Source organism: Pundamilia nyererei, unplaced genomic scaffold (genome assembly GCF_000239375.1).
Source record: "Pundamilia nyererei isolate P.nyererei 1_Seehausen unplaced genomic scaffold, PunNye1.0 scaffold00082, whole genome shotgun sequence".
NCBI lineage: Eukaryota > Metazoa > Chordata > Actinopteri > Cichliformes > Cichlidae > Pundamilia > Pundamilia nyererei.
Window position 1 is genome coordinate 2,189,993 of NW_005187483.1, and position 22,473 is coordinate 2,212,465.

At 39.2% G+C, this 22,473-nt stretch overlaps 5 protein-coding genes across 11 annotated transcripts in view; 3 read left to right on the forward strand and 2 right to left on the reverse strand.

The window, feature by feature from the left end:
• The window catches only part of vdac3 (voltage-dependent anion channel 3), a 14,061-nt gene extending 8,522 nt beyond the window's left edge, over window positions 1-5,539 (reverse strand). For 2 of the 4 annotated variants that reach the window (XM_005738214.2, XM_005738213.2), the window contains exon 1: window positions 2,131-2,268. The gene's annotated coding sequence lies outside the window, so the exon portion shown is untranslated. Of the gene's footprint in view, window positions 1-2,130; window positions 2,270-5,474 lie in introns of those variants that run through there. The other 2 variants (XM_013912175.1, XM_005738212.2) reach the window with 2 other exon arrangements.
• enkd1 (enkurin domain containing 1) lies at window positions 3,669-7,454 on the forward strand. Of its 3 annotated transcripts, none has more exons than XM_013912174.1 (8): window positions 3,669-4,098; window positions 4,347-4,431; window positions 5,097-5,321; window positions 5,481-5,656; window positions 5,746-5,901; window positions 5,978-6,120; window positions 6,249-6,385; window positions 6,919-7,454. In XM_013912174.1, the coding sequence occupies exons 2-8, from the start codon at window positions 4,347-4,349 to the stop codon at window positions 7,077-7,079; spliced, it is 1,083 nt and encodes a 360-aa protein (XP_013767628.1). In that variant the 5' UTR covers window positions 3,669-4,098; the 3' UTR covers window positions 7,080-7,454. The 3 variants fall into 3 exon arrangements, with proteins under 3 accessions (XP_013767628.1, XP_013767627.1, XP_005738272.1); XM_013912173.1 differs by having other exon boundaries at window positions 3,669-3,941; XM_005738215.1 differs by having other exon boundaries at window positions 3,669-3,941; window positions 5,097-5,252.
• Window positions 7,455-7,678: 224 nt separating this feature from the next.
• On the forward strand, window positions 7,679-12,757 carry polb (polymerase (DNA directed), beta). The gene is made up of 14 exons (XM_005738216.1): window positions 7,679-7,917; window positions 8,226-8,283; window positions 9,316-9,382; window positions 9,756-9,830; window positions 9,959-10,017; window positions 10,156-10,205; window positions 10,507-10,558; window positions 10,687-10,741; window positions 10,831-10,903; window positions 10,985-11,055; window positions 11,140-11,226; window positions 11,357-11,424; window positions 11,739-11,878; window positions 12,050-12,757. Exons 1-14 carry the CDS (start codon window positions 7,857-7,859, stop codon window positions 12,142-12,144), a joined length of 1,011 nt encoding a protein of 336 aa, XP_005738273.1. The 5' UTR covers window positions 7,679-7,856; the 3' UTR covers window positions 12,145-12,757.
• Window positions 12,758-13,824: 1,067 nt separating this feature from the next.
• Window positions 13,825-15,970, forward strand: dynll1 (dynein, light chain, LC8-type 1). 2 transcript variants are annotated; one of them, XM_005738218.2, is made up of 3 exons: window positions 13,825-13,969; window positions 14,727-14,865; window positions 15,554-15,970. In XM_005738218.2, exons 2-3 carry the CDS (start codon window positions 14,734-14,736, stop codon window positions 15,689-15,691), a joined length of 270 nt encoding a protein of 89 aa, XP_005738275.1. In that variant the 5' UTR covers window positions 13,825-13,969; window positions 14,727-14,733; the 3' UTR covers window positions 15,692-15,970. The 2 variants fall into 2 exon arrangements, with proteins under 2 accessions (XP_005738275.1, XP_005738274.1); XM_005738217.1 differs by having other exon boundaries at window positions 13,834-13,973.
• Window positions 15,971-17,561: 1,591 nt separating this feature from the next.
• On the reverse strand, window positions 17,562-20,328 carry rpl6 (ribosomal protein L6). Its single transcript, XM_005738219.2, has 6 exons — window positions 20,159-20,328; window positions 19,958-20,056; window positions 19,577-19,720; window positions 18,158-18,206; window positions 17,831-18,015; window positions 17,562-17,743 (listed from the first exon to the last, which is right to left on the reverse strand). The coding sequence occupies exons 1-6, from the start codon at window positions 20,303-20,305 to the stop codon at window positions 17,591-17,593; spliced, it is 777 nt and encodes a 258-aa protein (XP_005738276.1). The 5' UTR covers window positions 20,306-20,328; the 3' UTR covers window positions 17,562-17,590.
• Between the last annotated feature and the right edge of the window lie 2,145 nt (window positions 20,329-22,473).

Here is a 22,473-nt window from a genome sequence, read left to right on the forward strand (position 1 = left end):
TTTTTTTTTAAGTACCAGCACAGTGTGTTTATGCACAAACACCTGCCACTCATCGTATTACTTACAATGCGCATACGTAATTATATGCAAGCTGTAGCCAGGTGATAGACTGGAGTAAGCGCAAAGGTCAAGATGACCCCACATAAATGACATGGACGTATTTGAACACAAACAAAATGTTAAATGACTTAAAAATCCATAGAACTGTCTAACGCAACATGCTTTTAGTACATACTGCTCAATTTGCGAGCAGCACAAATTCCCAATGTTTATAATAATAATAATAATAATAATAATAATAATAATAGATTGCATTTATATAGCACTTTTCGAGACCCTCAAAGCACTTTACAATTGCACTATTCAGTCACTCTCACATTGACACACTGGTGGAGGCAAGCTACAGTTGTAGCCACAGCTGACTTTGGACAGACTGACAGAAGCGAGGCTGCCATATCGAGCCATCGGCCCCTCTGGTCATCACCAGTAGGCGGTAGATGAAGTGTCTTGGTCAAGGACACAACGAACAAGACAGACAGAGCATGGGATCGAATCGGTAACCTTCCGGTTACAAGATGAACCTCCCAACGACCTAAACCACAGTCGCCCCGATGTTGCACAGCTGACTAATTTGAGTATTGTTTCTTCTCTTAAATACACTGTGAAATATAAAAACATCTAAATATCTAATCTGAGTCCAGATTAACTGTGGAGAAGAGCAACTTATATATATTACATATGTTTAACCCCTCAAGTTGAACTGGCATCATCTGCAGGATTAAATGAAAGGAATAATTCTGACATTCGCATCCAATAACAAGCCATAAAAGGGTGTCAAATATGCAATTAGGCAGTTGCACAACTCTAGCATAGCGTACAGATAACCAAACCAGTGTGTGTGTGTGTGTGTACCATGATGTAGGGAATGTTTGTGAGAGATAAGGTGAAGTGCAGTGAAGTTATAGCTTAAACGTAAAGTGAAATATGCAGCTCTGTCCTGCATTAGAGTCACTTTTAATGGGTTTTAATGTGTACAGTGACAACAAAAAGACTTCTGCTGTGTGTAAGCATGTGTTTATAAGTAGCCTTAGTTTATACAATGCTTGCATCATCCAATAGGGCCTTAATAAACCTTTTTACAGTGACACAATAAGGTATTTAAAGGCCATCTTTATAGTTTCCAGCAGTGCTTTTTACTATCTAGTTAACAACTTAAGTTAAATACATCACTAGACTTTGCACCAGCTCCTGCTACATGTGCTGCAGAAAGTGCTGAGATAGGTGTGAACCACGTTTTCTGAACTACTCTGCTAAACACACCATGTGAGGACACCATTTCTAAATTAACCCAGTTATGCTTTTTATTTCTACATAACACACACCGATGCCAATAACAATGAACAGCAATGATTATCAAAATATCGGCTGATAGCACTTTCACTGATTGCTTTATCCAAATAACCTAATAAAACTCTGTGTCTCTCTAGGCCATTGGCAAGGATAAGATTCTATAATTGAACAGGAAGGAAAGTCTGAACAACAGGTTACAATCAATGACAAAAGATAGCGGTGCTAGTTGTTAATGTTCTTTTGTGTTTCTCAACAAACACACAGATAAGACGTTTAAAATAGATTTATGGTCTCCCGTCCCCCGGTCCTTAGCCAACATGCTCATGGCCAGATGCGTCCACCCTTTCATATAAATCTCCTTTTTTCTTTTTTTCTTTTTTTAAAGCACAATCTCTATTTTAAGTTGTGTATTTCAAATGTTGCAGCACAACAGTGCAATAAATCGCACTTATTATCGCTCATAAAAATTCGTTTTGTTGTTTTCGCTGCATGCCGTCAACACTCGTGGTAAGTTTTGGGAAGAGGGCTAAACTTCAGTTTTTCGAGGATGTTTTATGATAGTTAATTTTGGCTAACTATGGGAACACGCAGGCCCGAACTGGCATTAAAACCTTGGCATAGCCGTCTGCGGTGGCTACTCCCACCCATGTGTGACTCATATCTCACTAAAAATCAAGCGGTTGTTGACAACAACTACCAATGCAGGAAAAAAAATCGCAAAACAGTACCTTAAAAATAAAATATAATAAGGGACTTGCAAAAGAATCTTGCTTAGCTTACCTTTAGTTTTGTAGCGGAGTGTTGCAGAGTTTCAAAGGACTGCTCACTGCAGCGGAGCACAGTGAAGAAGAAAGCAGAGGGAACCAGACTGAGCAGGCGCAGGTCAGACCTCCAGCAGAGGGCGGGGCCGTTGTGCAAGTGACGTTGGGCACCAAATCTCTCTTTTATTATAAAATGTTTGCAATATGCACATTGTGTCCATGACGCACACAGGCCTAATCAGTCATTAGAGAATAAATTAATGCCCAGCAGCATTTGAAATAGAGAAAAATATCTTGATATGTTGAAAAATGTAACTAAGAGGTCTGACAGGTTAGTAATTCCAGTGTATATAAGAGTCTAAAAATATTTAAACACGGCCAGCTTCATACATTAAGAGAAAATGGAGGGGAGAAAGGATATATAATGCCTGAGAGAGAATAGACAATAATTTAGAGATTTCAGTGTAAATGTACCAGCTCACAGAAATAGAGGGACTTTGGTTGGAAGAATCTGATAAGATTTAATGCTTTATTACGACTCTCTCAGAAATAACGCGATACTTCAACCCCACTCCCCACCCACCCTTTCTGCTGAAACCCAAAATCCAAAACCCAAAGTACAAACTGCTACGATGTTTTGTTTTGTTTTTCCTTTTATTAAAGACTATTGGACACATGGTGATCTGTGTGGTCTTTAATTGTGAAATTCCCTGAGAAAGTAAGATTATATGTTTCTCAGTATATACCTTCAGAATGGAGATCTGGGTGCTAAAAATACTGTTACTGAGAAATGGATATTATTACAGGAGAACCCAGTGCACATGGACGGAACTCACAAAGGGCATGTATAAAATGGAGATCACAACAAAACGTTTCATTTATCCATCCAAATAATTTGTTTTATCCTGGGGAAATTTAGTCTGTTCTTGGCAATTATTATTATAACAATAATAATAATGAAAACATCTAAAAAAGAAAATCATGTCATATTTGGTGAAAACGGCATGTGGCTTTATTATAGTACTCTGTTTATATAAGTGTATACTATATTAGAAAATTAGGGTTGCTACACTGAATAATTATTTCTATAATTCCACAAACACTAACCTTTCATATTTTTGTTAAAGTTCATGGACTCCAGTAACAAAGAAATGTGGTAAACATACTCTCAGTACAAGTACCTTAGTGAAAAGTTTCATTCATATTGTTAAAGCCTCTATAGTGCTGGAAAAAAGGGGAGAATAATAACTGTGAAACTGCTATATTTACTAGAAGTGCACTCTGGAGTCAATGACAATGACCTCTACCTAATGTCCCCTTCGAATGATTGGGTTTATAAACCCTGAGTTAAGCATGTCAGGCAAACTGGGTACCTCCTGTGTACTTAGGCTGCACGCTCTGACAGACATTTGGTCATATTTATATTTATTTTTGCATTAGCTAAGATTAGGGGGATTGTTAAGATTTGAGTGTAGCTCGATAATTAATTAGAAGAGAGTACTGCTGATCCTGAAAGACAACACGCAGGGTCACTATACCTCCTTATACAAAGCGACAGGATTAAAGGTTTAAAACTGCAGAAACCATTGGATTTAGAGGTTTTAGTTCTGATTACAGTTACTATTGTGTTTTAAGAAGCCCAGCGCTTTGTATTTGTCTTATTCTTTCAGGAATTTGATCGCTGTATACGCTTTTCGATGAATAATATTTGCCCGGCAGCTCTATTTCTGTGTGCGCCTGCTCCGTTGCCATGGTGAGGAGTACTGCAACAAGTGCCGGCGTCATCAGCGTGCGTGAAAACAATCAACTGATAAACAACAGGGGACAGAGGTAAATAGATTACCGTCTCTTCTTTAGCCTAAATGGAGCTGGTTGCAGCGACGTTAAGATTACCTGCAAGTTATTCGTGACTAAACACGTGCGTGTTTTGTATCTTATCCTGAATACGTCGAAAGAAAAGGTGTTGAGGAGATAACTTTACAACGAGGTAATTAACATAGCAATAGTTAGCCTTTAGCAAGCCCTGAAACAGAGGAAGAACACGTATTTCCACTACTATATTCTGAAGAATCACTGTATTCCGATCAGCTGAATTAGGTACAGAAGCTGCTCTTCTGTATAGTCTATATGAGTTGGGTTAATTACTTTTTATTAGAAAGGTGCAGGCCAAATTAAATCAGCAGTCTTACGTGTTTTTAAGTAACATTAGCAAATAATTCACATCGTCTTTTTCAGATGTGTGAAGGACCTTCGTCTATATCTGGGCCAATTCCCCCGGATCCTTCTCTGTTTCCCCAGTACTACAAGCGACCAGCTTCAGGTGGGGTGCAGCCACGTGACTGTGGTGTAATAATTTTTTTTAACACAATCCTTTATTTAGATATTGCAGCATTGGAATATGAGTTGGGGGGGTTGTGATGGAAGGATGGCAACTAAAGTGAAAAGGGAAGTTTATAAGATAGTAATGAGACCTGCTGTGATTTGTACTTTGAAGATGGTGGCACTAACAAAAAGACAGGAGGCCAAGTTCGAGGGTGCACAGCTGAAGATGTTTGTTTATTAGAAATGAGTCCATCAGAGGGTCAGCTCAGGCTGAATGGTTTGGAGACAAAGTTAAAGAGCCATAGGGTGAGTTGGTCTGGATAAACCAATATTTTTGGTTTATCCAGACCAAATAACCATGCAAATTGGACTTAAGAAAAGAAAACTAAAAAATCTATAATTATGATCAAAATTAAATACACAGTGGATTTTTAGTGCATGTTTTCTAGGACAGGAATGGCACTGAAACTAATAAAAACTAAACTGAAATGACCAGGCCCACTTTGGATATTAAAATTTCAGTAATTTCAAATAAACTAAAATGGAAAGCTAAATATTTATAATTAAAGGCTTAAAGCTACCCAACATACTTAAAAACTGCAACAAATATTAAACTCTAATAATTCTAGCTCAAGTTTATTTGATTTTTCTCTTCTCCTCAAGCTCGGGGTCGTTTAGAGGGAAACCATGATGGTACTTTGGCCCTGCTTTCAGGGCCCCTTGCTCCAGATCCTGTGTTGTACCCAGGTTGCTACAGTGCTCGTACCCCAGCACAACACCCCCGCATCAGCCCCAATGCTACCCATATCCTGGAACGAGGTCAGAAAGGGGTTGTAGGGGAATTACTAAAAATAGACAGTATTTCTATCTCTCCTGTTCCAAAACAGAGTAAGTGGGGTTTTTAAAAAAATACTAGTTATTAAGATTGAACACTGATGTATTAGCTTTTGGTATTTTTTAGCATCTTATTATAGAAAGCATGAAAATAATGAATTTGAATCATTGCATTTGTTAAAAGAAAATTAAGACAGCCTTTCTTACCCTCAGAACAGCGAGTGATGCATGATTTTGGTAAAGAGAATGTCCGTCGACTGCGAGAGATCCAGAAACGTTCCAAAGAGCAGGAGGCTGAGAGAGCACAATCACGTGCTGTTCCAGTTAAAGCTCTTTGGACCGCCTCAAAATACCAGAATGTCCCATCGAGGGTGATGGCTCAGCTGCAGGCAAGAAGCATATCTGTGTGAAAGATGCCCGTCCATGAGCACTTCATTTTTCCTCATCAGGTTTTGACCAGTCTGTTTCTTTTGTGAAGGTTTCCAGTCCAAGTGTTAAGCCACAGTGTCAAAACTTTCTGAAGGCGCATTCCTATGGTGGGTCTGCTTCCCCACAAAGGCCACAGTCCAAAACTTCACGTGTAGCTGAGCAGCGTCGGGCCTCCTGCAACTCTACACAGGACCTGGACTTGCAAGTGAGAATTGCTAAAGTTTTATTGGAAGTTCACATCTACATTTTAAACATGCTTCTAGAGATTGTTTAAATTGCAGTTACAGGTTCAAGGTCAGACAATAGACTTCATAAAACATAATGCCCGGACTGCAGGAAAAACTGTGATTCGGCGGTCCCAGTCACTGACAAACCTCAGAGATAAGCCTGTACCCAGTGCAGTCAAGGGCCAGGTTCCTCAATAGTGAGTGTTATTGAAACCTTCAGTGTCAGTGTGCTTAATGCTCATGATATTTCACCACTAGATACTTTTGACTTTTCTGACACCCTTGTTTTTTTTTTCTCTGCCCTTTGACATTGACACTAATATAGCCTTCAGGAAAGGAAGGAGCAGTGGCGTAAAGAGAAAGAAGAAAGGAGGAGGAATACTCCTGATCCTACGGTCCCAACTGGACACACCTTGATGCCTGAGAATGAGAGACAGGAGACTCTGAAGTCCCTAAAAGAGAGTATGATTCCTCCCTTACATTCATACATGTAGATAACTGCCACGGGAATGCCCGTGATCTCTAAAGATATTACACAGTGCTTTTAACTTGGCAGTGTTGTGTGTGTGTACTGCTTGTACATTAGTCCTAAAATCTAGTAATGGGATGTGGTGGCTGAGCCTTTGGAGTGTGTGTTGAGAAATCCAGGAAGTCTTTTATGAAGCGTGTATCAAGGCTTAGTTGTTGTTGGATCACCACCTTTAAGTTGCAGAAACATTTTTGTTTCTAGTAAAATTCTTTTCTTGGTTTGATTTTTCGTCAGCGATTGTTTCGCCCAGTCCAAACAATCTGGACTATAAATATGGCAAACTAATCCACTGCTGTAGGAAAAAAAAAGACTGGGCTGTCAGTCTGTTGAAAAGCCTATTATTTCTTCCTCGGTGCTCAGCCATCCATCATAATAACAGCAGCTTAGTAAGTACAGTAAATAGTACAGAATGAACATCAGTATTTGCCTCACTAATTATGTGTTTCTGACATTTTATTTTCTTCAGCCCACCGCTCCCTGGTGACCGAGCTGCTCTCCCTGCCTCTCAAAGCTGACAGTCTGAGTATTCGCTCACGCCGGGCTCAACTTGACTGTAGGCTTTCTGAAATTGAAGAAGCCATAAAAATTTTCTCCAGAGACAGAGTTTTTGTAAAAATAGATTCCTAACACACGAGGAAAAGGAGGGAAGGAAGTGGCTAAGTAAATGTGTTGCTTTATTGAGATTAACTTTCATTTTTTAGTTGCATTAGGTAACATTACGCTGATTGTTGTGAAATTTTTATTTTTTCAAATGTGATTAAATCATTTTGTAAGCTTATTACAAAATACAAAAAACAAAATATTATTGAAGTGATACGATTCTTACGTGAAACTTGTCCTTTATACATGCTGCTCACTTGTATGTAGAAAAGAGAGGCAGATATTGTCCAAACTTACTATCGGAGCATCTTTAGGTGTCATTTGCTGAGATGTCATTTCTTTTGTATGGATGTGCTAATGACTTATGATTGTGACTGCTAATAATTTATAATAAAGAACATTTTTGTGAAGTTATTGTGTTTGTACTTACATCATTTTTGTAACGTGGAATATTAAAACCTACCAAACAATACACTACAGCTTTTTTTTTAGTTAATTTGATTTCATGAATAAATAGAGAAACACACTAGAACTCAGTAAATTTTGATTGTTCCGTTTCATTTTGTGTCACATTTATACTATAATTATACTAGTTGAAGCAGATGTGAACGCCGTGGCTAACGATGACGTTTTACGCACGCCCCGCCCCCTCTACATTATCGTTCATTGTTTGGCGTGAGAGCTAGCCTAAGCCAACCTGCTAGTAGGAGGCTAGCTGGAAATAAAACGAGCTTCAGGCTCTCGTGCATACATAAACGCCCATATATCTTTCCAGCGTTTATTTGAGAGACTGTCAGATTCAAAATGAGCAAGAGGAAAGCGCCACAGGAGTCGCTAAATGAGGGAATAACAGACTTTCTCGTCGGTACGTTAAGAGATTTTTGAACTCAGCTAACCGTAGCTAGCATGGAAGTTGGGTTCTGTTATTGAATAAAAATACCCACCGTGCTGGTAAACTAACTTTGCACGAGTAGCGGGTATCAAAATATTTTAAATATGGAGTTGTAGTTGTTGGATCTAGTTATCTGGATTACTTACACGTGTGATTTGGTTCGCTCGCTATCTGCCTTGTCATTTAAATGCCTTCTACCTTCAGCTGAATTGGCAGAAGATTAAACTAGCATGAGGGAAATGTGAAGTCTTGCATTGTCCTAACACTGCCTCTGTTTCCAGAATTGGCCAACTACGAGAAAAATGTCAACAGAGCAATACACAAATACAATGCATACAGGTAAGCTCATAATTATGTGAAAACCTGGCCCAGTCACTGGTCTTCATAAAACAAGCGTTTTAAGTGTATTACGTCCACTCAGCCATCAATGATGGTGTTAGTACAACGCCCCCATATTAAAGATTACAGCGTTTATATGACTAAGAATAGACTCATGCTAAAAGAAACATTTTATTGAATTAGAATTTCTTTAAAACACTTAGAGTTAAGAGAAATAACTCTTTTTTTTTTTAGTTGCTAAAAACTACATTATTAGAGTGAACCCCACATGATCGGATATGCAGCACTTCACAGGAAGAACCCCCTTTTAACAGGGGGACCTCCAAAAAGACCTCCAGTAGAACTAGGTTCGGGGAGCCTGTCTGTAGTGACCTGTTTACAACAACAGGAACTTGGAGGTGGTAAAAAAGGAATCATAACATGCATTAGTGGTATATAACACATAAAGTGTTAAAAGAGGTTAACTGAATCATGGGAAGCCCCAGAGCAGGCCTTGTCGTTATCAAAAAGGAAGTTTTATAGTGGAGAGGGTGACTGTCTCTTCAGTAATAAACTGGAAGCTGATTCCACTGGAAAGGGGCTGATGGCTGAAGTCTTTACAAATTTGTTATTTAGGGTCCAGTAAGCCAAGTAAGCCTCCAGTCCGAGAGTGAAGGACTCTGCTGACATAATAGGATAGAGTCCAGTCATTCAGGACTTAAAAGGATTTTAAATTTGATTTTGTATTTAGCAGGTAGCCAATTAAGATAAACTATAATAGGAGAAGTATGATCTAGTGTTCTAGTCCACCAGAAAAGCATCGAGTGCAAGATAAACTTTCTGGATTTATGATTAGGTTTTTGCTGTATGCTGTATCACTGGCTTGGTGTACATGATACATTGTTAATTTAATATACAATACACTAAGTAGAATAGCATTGTCATGTTTACACTTACGATCTAAAAGAAATTAACCTAAAGAAAAAGTGGCCTAATTCAATTTTACATATGGTTTTTGCTAAGACTTATACGGTCCCTTTTTTCTGTGCTTAGGAAAGCAGCATCTACGATTTCTAAGTACCCTCACAAAATCAAAAATGGAGAAGAGGCCAAGAAACTGGTATGTATGTATATGTTGTCATAGGCAGACTGATAGATAAAAAATATAAATGAAAGAAATATCTTCTTTCTTAACAAAAGAATTGGCATATAGGACAGCAGATTTCTCTTTGCATGTTGTCAAATCAGAGATCATCTTTGATCCTCTCCATGTGCTTTAAAATCTGTGACTTTCACTGTCACGATGACATTGTTAAACCTGGCAGCACCCCCGTCATTATTTATCTTGTCTACCACTAATGTGCTCATGCTGCTGTTTATGTGATGGCCTCTGTTGTAGCCTGTTTGTCAACAGCTTCTCTGCACATCTTACATAATCACTGCAGATCACACTGCTGAGCAGCAGCCTCATGATTGTTGTCACATTTCAACAGGATGGTGTTGGAGCTAAAATAGCAGAGAAGATTGATGAGTTTCTGCAAACTGGCAAACTTAGGAAACTGGAAAAGGTGAGTCTAAGAATGTGAGATCACATTACTGATGTCACACTGTAAAAATATATTTTTAATAGTTATTTTTATGTATATGTACTGAGTTATTACACCGACTGATGCGCTACATTTATATCTTCCAACAGATCCGAAACGATGACACTAGCTCTTCCATCAATTTCCTCACCAGAGTTACTGGAATTGGGTATGTTGTTTGGTTGTTTGGATGTTCAGTCTGTACTTATGATAAAAAAAATTATATGTTCAGATTCAGAATTAAAATATACCAAGTATATTATTCACTTTCTGTTGTAACATTGTATGTGCTTTATGTTCACTTCAGACCTGCTGCTGCAAGGAAGTTTGTTGAAGAAGGGGTGAAGACTTTAGAAGGTTTGTGTAGCATTTGCCTCAAATTAAAATTGATACATATTTTGTGTGGTTAGTATAATTTTTTCTTTTTTTAGCTTAGTGCCGTGAGCAGGCAACCACACGCCACATGGCTAGAACGCAGCAGGCAAGGTTCAAGCTGACCTGTGGCCCTTTGCTGCATTTCTTTCCCTCTCTTTCTCTCTAATTTCCTGTCCTCTCTACTTACAATCCAGAAAAAAAGGCAAAGACCAAAAAATAAGTAAATGTAGAATAAATTTCAATGAGAAGGATTCTTGATTTTGTTTTTTTGTTTGTTTTTTAGATTTGAAAAAGATCGAGCACAAGCTAAACCATCATCAACAGATTGGCCTGAAGTAAGTGTGACTAAATGTTCTCCAGATGTTGTCTTGTAGGTTCTTGGTCATCCAGATCATGGTTTGATGTATTTTAAATATATTGAAAAAATGTTTCAGATATTAAAGTTGTTTTTTGCTGTCTTTAGGTACTTTGAAGAGTTTGAGAAAAGGATTCCAAGAGCTGAAATGGAAAAGATGGAGGTGATCAAGCATTTTTATATTTCTAATATCTTTACATGCTTTTTTTCATACAGACTGCCCTTACACTGTGATTTCTTGTATTTACCCAGACTCTTATTCTTGGAGAGTTGGAGAAAGTTGATCAAGAATATATTGGAACAATCTGTGGAAGCTACAGGAGAGGTATTCTTATCAAGTTACTGGTCCATAGGTTTTAGGTTGCAATACCACTTGAGCCTTTTTAATACTGTTCATAACTTCCAGGTGCTGCATCGAGTGGTGATATTGATATTTTGCTGACCCATCCAAACTACACCTCTCAGACTGAGAAGCAGGTAAGACTTAACTCCATCACTCAGTTTAATTACAGGGTGACATGTCTTTTTAATCTTATTTTTTCTTCTGTTTCTGTTTTGCAGCCAAAACTCCTTCATGCTGTGGTTGAGCATTTGGAGTCCATCGGGTTTGTGACTGACACACTGTCCAAAGGAGACACCAAGTTCATGGTGAGGCATCTTGTTTATTTTCTGTCTTACTGAAGGAGGTACTGATTTGTAATGTAGTTAGTACTGTAACTGCACCCAGTCGCTGTAGCGCATGACTGTGGTCATGATGTTTTGGATCTTGTTTTTCTAGGGAGTCTGCCAGCTGCAGCAGAATGATGAGGATGACGAGGAATACCTTCACAGACGTATTGACATTAGGTGCCCTTCTTTAAATTGGTCATTTACATTTGAAACATTTATACAGGCTCATGGGATTCATTTTGTTGCTTCAGGATTCTTTGTCAAGATTATGTGTAATCATAATTAAGCACTATGCTCTTATGTTTAATTTTGTGTATTTATGGGATCTATTTGTGATGCTGTAATTAAAACAATGCCAGTACTGTTTTTCAAGTACCAGGCATTCCCAGTTATTCAGCACAGACAGTAAAGAGGCAACCCTATTTTTGCATTTGATATTTTAACATGTAGCTTGTTCCTGCTCACTGACAGTCTTTTATTTATTCTCAAAGGTTAATTCCCAAGGATCAGTACTACTGTGGAGTTTTGTATTTTACTGGCAGTGACATCTTCAACAAAAATATGAGGACCCACGCACTGGAGAAGGGCTTCACTCTCAACGAGTACACTATACGACCACTGGGGGTCACTGGTGAGTGTTAGTTCCAAAAAAACAACAACAACGACTAAAACAACAGGAAAAAAACGGAATTTCCTGAACTCTTCTCTAGCTCTGAGCAACATATATATCATTCATCACCAACCAGTGATTCATACTATAAGCTTTTAACATGAGCTGTTTTCCTTTGTGCTTCTGTTGTAGGTATGGCAGGGGAGCCTCTGTTGGTGGATAGTGAGAAAGACATCTTTGATTACATCCAGTACAAATACAGAGAGCCGAAGGATCGCAGCGAGTGAAGCAAAGGACAGCTTTACAGTTAGATCTGGAATTAAAGCCACAATTCTCCTAAAAGAAAAGAACTAAAAAAAAAAAAATGTTTCCTGGTGTGTTACTCTTATCCCTGCTTAGCCATGACATTTATAGAAAATAATGTGAAACAATTTTAATTTGTTTTAATTTTCTTCCCCAGTCATGATATTATGATATAAACATGACAATGCTTTGAAAGAAAAATTACCTGAGGTTTAATTCTTCACAGTCAGGCATTTGCATCAGTTTTTAACCAGATTTTTAAAATCATCTTCAGTAGTAATTTATTATGTCTTTATTTTACCTCATATGTACCTTTTAATTTTTGATAAGCCAAAAAAAGGATAATGACCTGCAAGAAGTAATTACTGTTGACTGGCTCCTGTTACATTTGTTCAGCATCACAAACGATGAAGACTGTGGTCATCAGAGCATTCCCCTCGACAACAGTGCTCTTTAACACTTTGCTTTAGTTGTGCAAGGTTTTTAAATTATAGTTTTTTATATATTATTGTATTTTTGTTTTCTACTTTGGGCAGACCAATTGGAAATTATAAGGGAACATGCAAGGAATTTATGATTCACAGGCTAGGCTGGTTATTTACAAATACAACTGGTTTGGGACAAAATTGGCATTGAAATCTTTTGACAAATTAGTTGTTTTGGTGGGGTTTTCGTTTGTATATTTGTTTTAGTCCATTGCTGTGTGACTGCACTGGTAGAGTTGAGTAATCTATTTTGTGTGAAACAAATCTATGTAGTGAATATGATACAATCATATCTTCAACACTTTGTTTTTGAAAGGGGATAGACTAAAGATGCAAAACTTGAATATTTGAATTAAGATAAAACTTAACAACTTACGATATGTTTTACATGTTTACGCAAACGTGTCAGAAAATATTTAAGAAAAAAAGGATCTGTGAGGTTAATGCAAATTGTTCATTTTCTGTATGTATGAGTGTAGTAAATGCAATACAAAAACCATATTTGTATTTTTATTTATATTTATTATAACATTTAAAATCTAATGTAAATCACTAGGTAATAGTTCATATACCATATTCATGACATAACCCTTGGGATATAAGCTGAAAGCCATATTTTCAACGATTATGGTTTGTTTACTGCAGGCAACTTTTTCCAGGTACTTCGCATTTACCAAAAACTGTTTCTATGGGCTATTTGTGTTCGTTTGTTTTTCCCCCTTATATACAACAGGGTTTTTTTTGGGTTGTTTGTTTGTTTTGTTTTTATTTCGTAGGTTTTAAGTTAAATTATGTTAATGTAAATATGAGTGAATAATTTAGAGATATATTATTTTTCTTATGCTACTCTGGCATTAAAAATAATTATGTCGTAACGACGATAAGACGACTAGAAAGACATTTCAAGTACTCTGGCTTAATGTTTTTTGGTTTGTTTTTTATTTCTCTTACAAAACAATTAATTTAAACGACAGAAAAATACAACTTTTTAACTTAATTGGGAATTTTTTTGTAAAAGAGGTAAATTAATTTGTCGTAAATCCTAATGGTGGTATAAGTTATTTACATCGATTGCCACGGCAACAGCAGCAACCGCAAGGCATGATGGGTTGAAATAAAATGCAAGCAGAAATACCAGCAAGATAGGCCCGAGTCAGCCAATGATGGCGCTTTGTGCATTAATATCAGCCAATCGGAACTCGTCGAGCCAGCAGTCTCTTACCGCTACACACCCACACTACTTTTGTGTCAACCACTTCGCGGGAGTTGTCACTTCAGGAGCGGTCATCTCTTTAAAACTAGAGAAACAGTATACGAGAGACTAGTAGGTAAATCAACCAATTCGCATGCAGAAATTTGATTTTAATTAAATATCTTGCAAATGTTACTGAAGCCGTGATGTTTGCGTGTAACGTTAACTGATGTTTGTTCCTTTTTTCTTATTCGGGATGAATGATCAGCTAGTTATGGTGCTTGAGCTAATTAACGCATCATCATCGCTTGTGCATGTGGCCATGCGTTTGCTAGGAAACCACGCTCCTGTTGACACCTTACTTCAGATTAAGTACTGTTTTTGACAAACGTTACGTTTTAACAGGACCTGTGGATGTATTATTTTGATAACTTATGCACCGAAGTAGATAGCGACAGGCGTCCATTCTCACTGTTTTCTAACGTAGAGCAGTTGAAGCAATGTGGTTTAATTTGTGCAGTCCGATTTCACAGGCTTGTGGCTGAAATCTCGGAAAATGTGAGACTATATAATCGCAATGTCCTGCGTATCCATAGAAACTACGCAGAGCGCGCGTCCAGCGAGCCTGCAGCTGATTGAAGTTATGCAACACTCGTAGAAAAAGCTAGTTCAAATATTATGTATCAGGTATTATGTAATACCGGCGTCGTCACTAAAATAGGCGTTTTTCCCCCTTCTTATTCTGTCGCTAATCTTGAAGCAGTTAAAGGCTTGAGTCAGACAATGATGAGGACTCTTAGGATGCTCAGGCTCTCCAGTCAGCGGTATTGTGTGCGTGCCAGTGTGCCTGTGAAGATGATGAATTCACCGCTGTGTTTTGGTTTCCCAGGGCAACCATGTCTGACAGAAAGGCAGTGATCAAAAATGCCGACATGTCGGAGGACATGCAGCAGGACGCCGTGGAGTGTGCCACTCAGGCCCTGGAGAAGTACAATATCGAGAAAGACATCGCTGCGTATATTAAAAAGGTAAAGCTAAACAGAAAACATTTTTAAAAAGCACAAACTAGGCTGTACTTAAGCATGCAGGCAAAATCTGGAAGACTGAGGCTATTTTTGCGCTCAACCATCCTGTGCATCATTGCAAGTTGCACACCCTGCCTGGTATTTGCAATTGTTTCCTCTCTTCCTGAGGAAACCTGTTCCTCTCGAACTGTCTGTCCTTCAGAAGCCTCATGCCCACATTCTTTAGCTCTGTGGTGTAGGGAAAGAAACCAATATCATAAGGAATTTGGGATCAGTGATTTCTTGCAGCTCTTTTTGTATATGTTTGTATCTGACCAGATATTTTACCTTGAATCGGTGGAAAATGTCATCTAAACTTAGCTGTCACACTAGGCCACCCAGTGTATTTCTCCAAATTCAGTGCTTTCAGTTACCCCTGCCCAATGATTGGGGGGGAGGGGGAGGCTTAAATTGGATTTCTTGATGTTTTTTTTAAGAATAATCTGAAAATATGGTTCATGATATGGTCAGATAATTTTTACTACAATGTAATCAGTGCAAGAAATCTTCACCTGTTTGAGAGGGGGGAAAAAACAAGACTTTTGACCATCATCTTGTCTTATATAGGATTTGCAGGCATTGTCTTACCCGCTTAACATTTGTGCACTTTTAAAAAAAAAAAAAAAAATTTTCTATTTTTTGTTCCACCCAGGAGTTTGACAAGAAGTATAACCCAACCTGGCACTGCATCGTTGGGAGGAACTTTGGCAGTTACGTGACTCATGAGACGAAGCATTTCATTTACTTCTACTTGGGTCAGGTGGCCATTCTGCTGTTTAAGTCTGGCTGAGAGGGGAGGGGAAAGCGTTTTCCCGACACCAGCTGACCATATACAATACGGACTGACTCCACAAAAGGCACTTATCATTCCTTGGCAAGGGGCCGCTGCCTTTTTCTGTGCTGCTTTCTACTTTGTTGTTTTTGAAGATTTAAAACAAAAAAAAAAAAAACTAAAAACTAAAACGTGGCCATGTTAAAGAGATGAAACACTTGTATTTATTTTTGTCTTGTTACATTAGACATGTCATTTTTTTAATTAAAGTATAGCTGTTAAGCTGTTTGGGTCCAATGCCTGCTGTGGTCATTTCACTCAATTTCAGCTTTCAGATTGGTTAATGTGACTATCTTGCATACTGAGGCCACATCTATAACCCCGCCATCAACAAGATGATCATGACTTGTGCCACTCCCAGTCTCTTTCCAGGATGGTGTAATGGGGTTACATTTGTACAGGATGAGCGTTTTCCAATCTGTGCTTCCTCGGGTCTTGATATGACAAAGCGTCTTTCAGTTCATTAAATCCATTAAATGATCAGTCACAGGGTTCTGTTCCAATGCATTATCCTTGGATAAAGCGGGAAAACATTGCATATATATCCATTACTATTCAGGTGACGCCTAGCTTTAATCATAAAGCCAGATGTTTCAAATTGAAGTACAGGTGTTTTTAGGGTTTTATTCTAAATTGACACAAAGGTGAGGCTATTGTACTAAGTCATAAAAAGTCTTAGAAATGTCTACATTTACTTTAAGTAACATTACCTTGACCGCACCCATGACTTTGATCATTATGTCCTCAAATGTGCATATGTAGAATTGCTTTTTAACATTTGTTCAGCATCCCAAACAGAGCCTTTACTTGTCAGCTCTCTTCTGTGGAACCAGCTTAGTTTGGAATTAGAAAGACAAATACCATCTTTACTTTTTAGATTAGGCTTAAAATGTATCTTCATAAAGCTCTTAGTATCAGTTGACCCTGAATCCTCCCTTTTCATTGACCTCTTTGGCCTTCCACTCACCTGGTAGCTCACAGGTGTCAAACTCCAGGCCTTTAGGGTCTGTGTCCTGCAGGTTTTAGATGTGTCCTTGATCCAACACAGCTGATTTGAATGGTAAAATCACCTCCTCAACATGTCTCGAAGTTCCCCAGAGGCCTGGTAATGAACTAATCATTTGCTTCAAATGTGTTGAGATCTAAAACCTGTACGACACCAGCCCTTGTGGTCTGGAGTTTCCACACCCCTGTAAGCTCAAGCTTCAAATTCTGGTGAGTTGCAGGTGAAGATTTTTTCCTGGTCAGGAAAGCAACCAGAAGATTGGAGGAGTGTATCATATACAAGACAGGGTGAATATAGTTTGGAGAACATTGGAGGAAAGACATTAATGCCAGGAGGGAGAAAATATATTGTTAAATTTGTGCCAAACATGAGACCAAGGAGGATGAAAAGTGCACGCAAAACAAAAAAGCAAAAGGCTATATGGAGAGATGATCCCCTGTAGTGACCCCTTAAGAGTACAGCTAGAACTCTGCTCATCCATATCATCTTGATCTCACCTCATAGCCAATCAACATGAGTTGTCCATAGGTTGAACTCACCCCTAATCCTATTCATCAACCTCATCTCCTGTCTTCAGTGTTTGTTTCAGTCTCCAAACCACAAACATAGCTGGCCTCAACCACCTTGGTAAACATTCGCTTTCATTGTTGCTACTATGTTTTTAAAATCACATCACTTCTGATACTTCTCCCCCCTTTGTTGCTTTGGATAGTTGACCCATATAGATGGACATGTATATTACAATGTGCTACTGAATTGGCCAGGTTAATTATTAAGGACCATATGCAAAGAATTTAAGTAAAAACCAGATGAGACATGGCATGAAGCGGTCACTGTTTATTTCAACACATTTAGAAAACCAGCTTGTGAGGGTAGACGCCATTAGACAGGAAGAAGGAAGAGCGCAGGTACCCTTGCAGCTGAGGTACTTTCTTGATAAGGGGCAACAGCTGAGAATCAACGGCTTTCTGGTCCTCCTTCCTCTGCTCTGTCAGCTGGAATTTCTGTACGTGAAGAAAACCAACGAGTCAGTCGTTTTTAATCCAAAAGCTCATTTTCAGTACAGTAAAAATTCAGAATATATATATTACCTCTTTTTCTGTATCAAAGATTTCTCCCTCCTGGTGACGGGGCCTCCTCAGCTTCTTCTTCTTGAAGTAGGCATCGTTGAGGGTTTTGGGGATCTTCATACCAGAGATGTCAATTTTGGTGTTTGTGGCAATCACAAACTTCTGGTGGGCCCTGCACACGGGGACTCTGTTCAGGGCAAGAGGGCCTGTGCAAAGGAAACAAAGATTACAAGAGTTTAAAAGATGCTCAACATCTTTTTTGTAATTTAATTTATTACAGGTTCTACTGCCATGTGCATAACTGTGAAGTAATGACAGTATTTAAAGAAGAACAAAACCCATCCTTACCAGTGACGAGCAGGAGACCACTGGAGAGCTGCTTCAGGAAGACCACGCGCTGAAATAAAAAGTGCAATTTAAGCATTAAAGAATTAAGAATTAACATTACGGCATCCATTGCTCCATATATCCTGTGTCAACATGAATAAGACCATTTTAACTATGGTAGTGGGTAGACCAGTTTAATAACCTCAGTCGGCTTTAATGCCAAGTTATTAAGATTGGAGAAAAGTAATCTTTTTGACGTGCTCTCCTAATTTTAATGAAGGGCCTCTCTGCCTCTCAGTTCCACAGCTGAAGCATTATTTAGGTCAGCCGCAGTTTGAAGTGTGTGGGAACGCTTGCTTCCATAACTCGCCCATGCAGCATTCAAGAGTAGGAGCGACAATGTCTGTGGTAGTGAGGGTGTGATTATGGTGATGTACCCAGAGTGTTTGATAAGCAACCTTCAGCAGGTTTATTTTCAGGAAAAATGTATCTGATACTATGTGTTTTGCATCTATTCACTGTTTTTTATTTTTGTTTTTTTTTTTAAATTAAAGTTCTATGATAATTCATGGCAGAAAATAATGCTCAACAGATCATTAGCAAACTATGCTGAAATATGCCTCAGCTTGGGTTCTTTTGGCAAAGTCCATTAACTGTAGACTGAGTGCTTCACTGGCGTGTTCATGCAGTGATACAGTTCACGTTCAATCTAGTTTATATTTGACATGAACTGCCTGCTAGCCCTATAAAACTAACTCATTAATATTACTATGAAAATTCTTCTATAATGAACTAAACTATGAATTGTAAACAAAACATGACCGACACCAAAGCTATCACTGCTATGGATCCTTCATATGGCATGAAGGCAGTTTCCAACTGTGGAGGATTTGTTTTTGCTCTTCTAGAGTAACAAAGCCAACAGATTTACACGATATTAAATTTTTCATGGCTCAGAATGGGCCTTAGAGGGAACCACAAATAGGTACCAATCTAACTTCCAGTGACATTTCTGTCCATTTGAAAAACAAAAGTGTCCATTATGGTTCAGTATACAAGACCAACATTAACAAAACTCATGACTATGCCCTTTGGGGTTGACTAAGTCGTCTATGGGTGACAGTTTTTGTTTTGTTTTTTGATTACATAATACCTAAAAATAAATAAATAAATATAACACCTCGTGATTCCAGCAAGTTTTAACTTATGGCAAGCAGAGCTGATTTGGTCCTAAAGCAAGATCCTTGCTCTTATGACACCCAGAGTAGACTTTCCACTAAAGATAAACCAGGTGACATTGAAACAGAATATTCATCTGTAATGTGACATCATCAACTGATGCTACAGCCTGAAAAAGTCAGCCTGTGTGAAGCTGCAAGTGCTCCTGCTAATTGATGAGACTGACTCATTATTGAGGCATATGCCAGAAACTGTTGTCACCTTTCCACGGTGGCGCCCAGTGAGCAGAATGAGGACAGTTCCTGGTGTGATGGAGGCACGCAGGTTCCTCTTGTGCTGGGAGAAGGGCTTGATCCCATGGCTCTTCAGTTTACGGGGCACGTCCTCTGTGGGGTAGTAGCGGGGCTGTCGGAGTAGAAAATGAAACTTTAGATTCCTGTTGTATGTTGTTGTCAATATATAAACTTTATGGACAAATGTTTGCCTCCAAAAAACCACAACATGACCACAAGGCAATAAACGTCACACACAATTAAAAACACTGTGCATTAACTGTGTCTGTGTTTGAAGAGACAGAATTCCAAATTTTACCTACATAAAACAAATCTTAATAGAAAGGACAAATGTATATGCATTACTCACCATCTTGCGCAGTTTGACAACACGAGTGCCTCCGTTCTTGTCTCCTCCAACGGTTTTGACGACAGTGGCCTTGGGTCTAGCCTTGATCTTCTTTTCCACCTGAAGGAGAACAAATTACCATCAAAACAAGTGGCAAAGAAAAAGTGGCATGCCTTTGACCATTATTAAACAATTTGTGTGGTGTCAAAGGTCTGCCCTTACCTTGGTCTCAGTGGTTTTGGTCTTCCTCTTGTACATGGCCCTGCGAGCATACATAGCGGACCGGGAGTAGCGACCGATGCCCCGGGCCAGAACCGGGTTCCGGCTCCCGTGCTTCTTCTTCTTGGCAGCTTTGTCTCCCTCTGCCATCTGACACAAAGTAAAAAGAAGGTAGATGTTTGTTAGGGTCTCAGATGAGCAATGATTTATGATACCACAGTGATGTTATTAGAATGTGTTCCTAGGTTTATTGCACTAACAACAGCAGAACAGCAATGTATTAAGACCTTAAACTCTAAGCTGTTGTGCTGCTAGCATTTCTGCACAAACTATTAGTAAGCACCAGTAAACACTAAGAAACTATAAAGTACTATGAAAATGATTTGGCTGGTTACTACCAAAGAGCCATCATAAATGCAGAAGCATGACAAGTAACGCTGGCTAGCCGTTAGCAACTTTCCGGGCTAACCAGCCATTTCTCGTCTTCATTTACAATTAGACAAAATTGATTTCTTAACATTTCCAGGTTTAAATGAAATACCCAAACAACGACAGCGAATAAGTGGAATGAATAAAACCGAGGACTGAAGAAAGACGACACGTTTCAACCACCAGCCTTGCTAACATTACAGGCTGTACGGAGGCTAGCCGGCGGCCTAAACTGCACATCTAAGCATATCTACAGTAATATGAAGAATAAATCATGGCAATAGTGATGTCTACCGTATAGTCTAAACATAATGAATCGTCTCATGATAGTTGGAGAGAGTATTTTTTATTCTCTAACAAGGATGAAAGCAGATTTCTTTCCCACAGTAACACGAAGGCAAGGCTGTCTTACCTTTGCTATGAAAAAAAGACCGACATCCGGGCATGTGACGTATATAAGGACGCTGGGCAATGGCGTTGACGTAATTACGTTAAGTTTACATGATGTGATGGTACTTGTAGTCCACATAATGATTTTCTGTTGCTCTAGTCCCATTTCCATAAATACCTCCTCGGATCGACTCGGCACGGTTCGTCACGGTTTTTAGGGTTTTTCATTAGGTCATAGCACCTGGTACCAGGTATTATTTAGTACCTGTTCTGCCAAAGTTCCAAGCCATCCGAGCAGTTCATAAATTGTGACATTGTCAGACTGCATGCCACCGATTGGCTGGGTCACAGGCGTTACTCAATGATTAATAAGAGCATTTCGTTCAACACCGCCATTTTTGAAATCCAGCAATGAGGGAAATGGCTACAAAAACCAATCCCATGTTCCCAGAGTCTGATGAAAAAACACAGGCAGAGCAGCAGGTATATTCTTGACTGGACGTCCACCTTTGTTGTAGCATTCATCTTGCCTTGTCTCGAGACCATGCACATTTTGAGGTACTACACTGTAATGGAAAATCATTTGATCCAAGTCTAGTGCCGAGTCGGCCCAAATAGGTTCGAATGGAAAAGGAGCTTATGTAGCATAGGCGAGTTTAGACCCTTCTCCATAAGAGCACCATAAAAATAACTATATTAAAACTAGTTATGATCGCATATTTTAATATTCTTTTCTGACTGTCTTCAAATGTTATATTTTCCTAACTTGTCTGCTGGCAACAGTACAGGACAGAATGAAGACAAGTTTTATGTACAGTATTGTTGATGTCATGATGTTACAGTGTGCTTACAGAGGCATTGCTACTTCAACAGTGTGGCTTGTCATTAATATCCTTATAAGACTGCATTAGAAAGAACAGTGTCACCAGAGTCACCTGCAGTGGACTCCACTCCGAATTAGTTGGTCCCTCCCCGCTGCCTGCCGCAGACTCCACGCCACCTGCCGCGGATTCCACGCCGCCACCTGCCGCGGACACCACCATGGAGTCCACCTGCCAATCCTCCAAAGGGTGCCAGCCACCAGCTAATCCACACTGCAGCAGACCACCTGCCAATCCACGCCACCGCCGGCCGCCTGCTAATTGCCACAATCCAAGCCACTTGAAAGGTCCCGCTTTCGCCCCGTCGTTGGCCTCTGGTCCTGTCGTCCATGGGTCTTCGCTGTAATGCTTGACCCCTAGACCTGCTGCGCTTTCTTTGTCGGCTTCCAGATCACAATTGCAATTGGTCCTCAGAAGGTCGGGTAGGCCGGAAGTAAACGGCTGGGGAAATTGGACAGTCTAGCCTTCTGATTAGCGTCACCGCAGTCTCGGTGGAGTTTAATAAACTCAGCCGTCTGCTCCTTGCTATCTAAAACATAACAGGACACTGGCGTAAATTCTCGACCGTCTCATACTTCTGTTTAATCAGTTTTCTGTTTGACGTTTAGTCAGCTGTGT

Bases quoted from the DNA above. Each gene is read 5' to 3' on its own strand.
- enkd1 (XM_013912174.1), top strand. From the start codon at position 4,347: ATGTGTGAAGGACCTTCGTCTATATCTGGGCCAATTCCCCCGGATCCT. The intron at 4,432-5,096 runs GTGGGGTGCAGC...CTTCTCCTCAAG, and splicing joins CTACAAGCGACCAGCTTCAG to CTCGGGGTCGTTTAGAGGGA. The intron at 6,386-6,918 runs GTATGATTCCTC...TATTTTCTTCAG, and splicing joins TCTGAAGTCCCTAAAAGAGA to CCCACCGCTCCCTGGTGACC.
- dynll1 (XM_005738218.2), top strand. From the start codon at position 14,734: ATGTCTGACAGAAAGGCAGTGATCAAAAATGCCGACATGTCGGAGGAC. The intron at 14,866-15,553 runs GTAAAGCTAAAC...TGTTCCACCCAG, and splicing joins TCGCTGCGTATATTAAAAAG to GAGTTTGACAAGAAGTATAA.
- polb (XM_005738216.1), top strand. From the start codon at position 7,857: ATGAGCAAGAGGAAAGCGCCACAGGAGTCGCTAAATGAGGGAATAACA. The intron at 10,018-10,155 runs GTATGTTGTTTG...TGTTCACTTCAG, and splicing joins ACCAGAGTTACTGGAATTGG to ACCTGCTGCTGCAAGGAAGT. The intron at 11,056-11,139 runs GTAAGACTTAAC...TCTGTTTTGCAG, and splicing joins CCTCTCAGACTGAGAAGCAG to CCAAAACTCCTTCATGCTGT.
- rpl6 (XM_005738219.2), bottom strand. From the start codon at position 20,305: ATGGCAGAGGGAGACAAAGCTGCCAAGAAGAAGAAGCACGGGAGCCGG. The intron at 20,057-20,158 runs GTAAGGGCAGAC...GTTCTCCTTCAG, and splicing joins CCAAAACCACTGAGACCAAG to GTGGAAAAGAAGATCAAGGC. The intron at 18,207-19,576 runs GTGACAACAGTT...TTTTTATTTCAG, and splicing joins CTGGGCGCCACCGTGGAAAG to CGCGTGGTCTTCCTGAAGCA.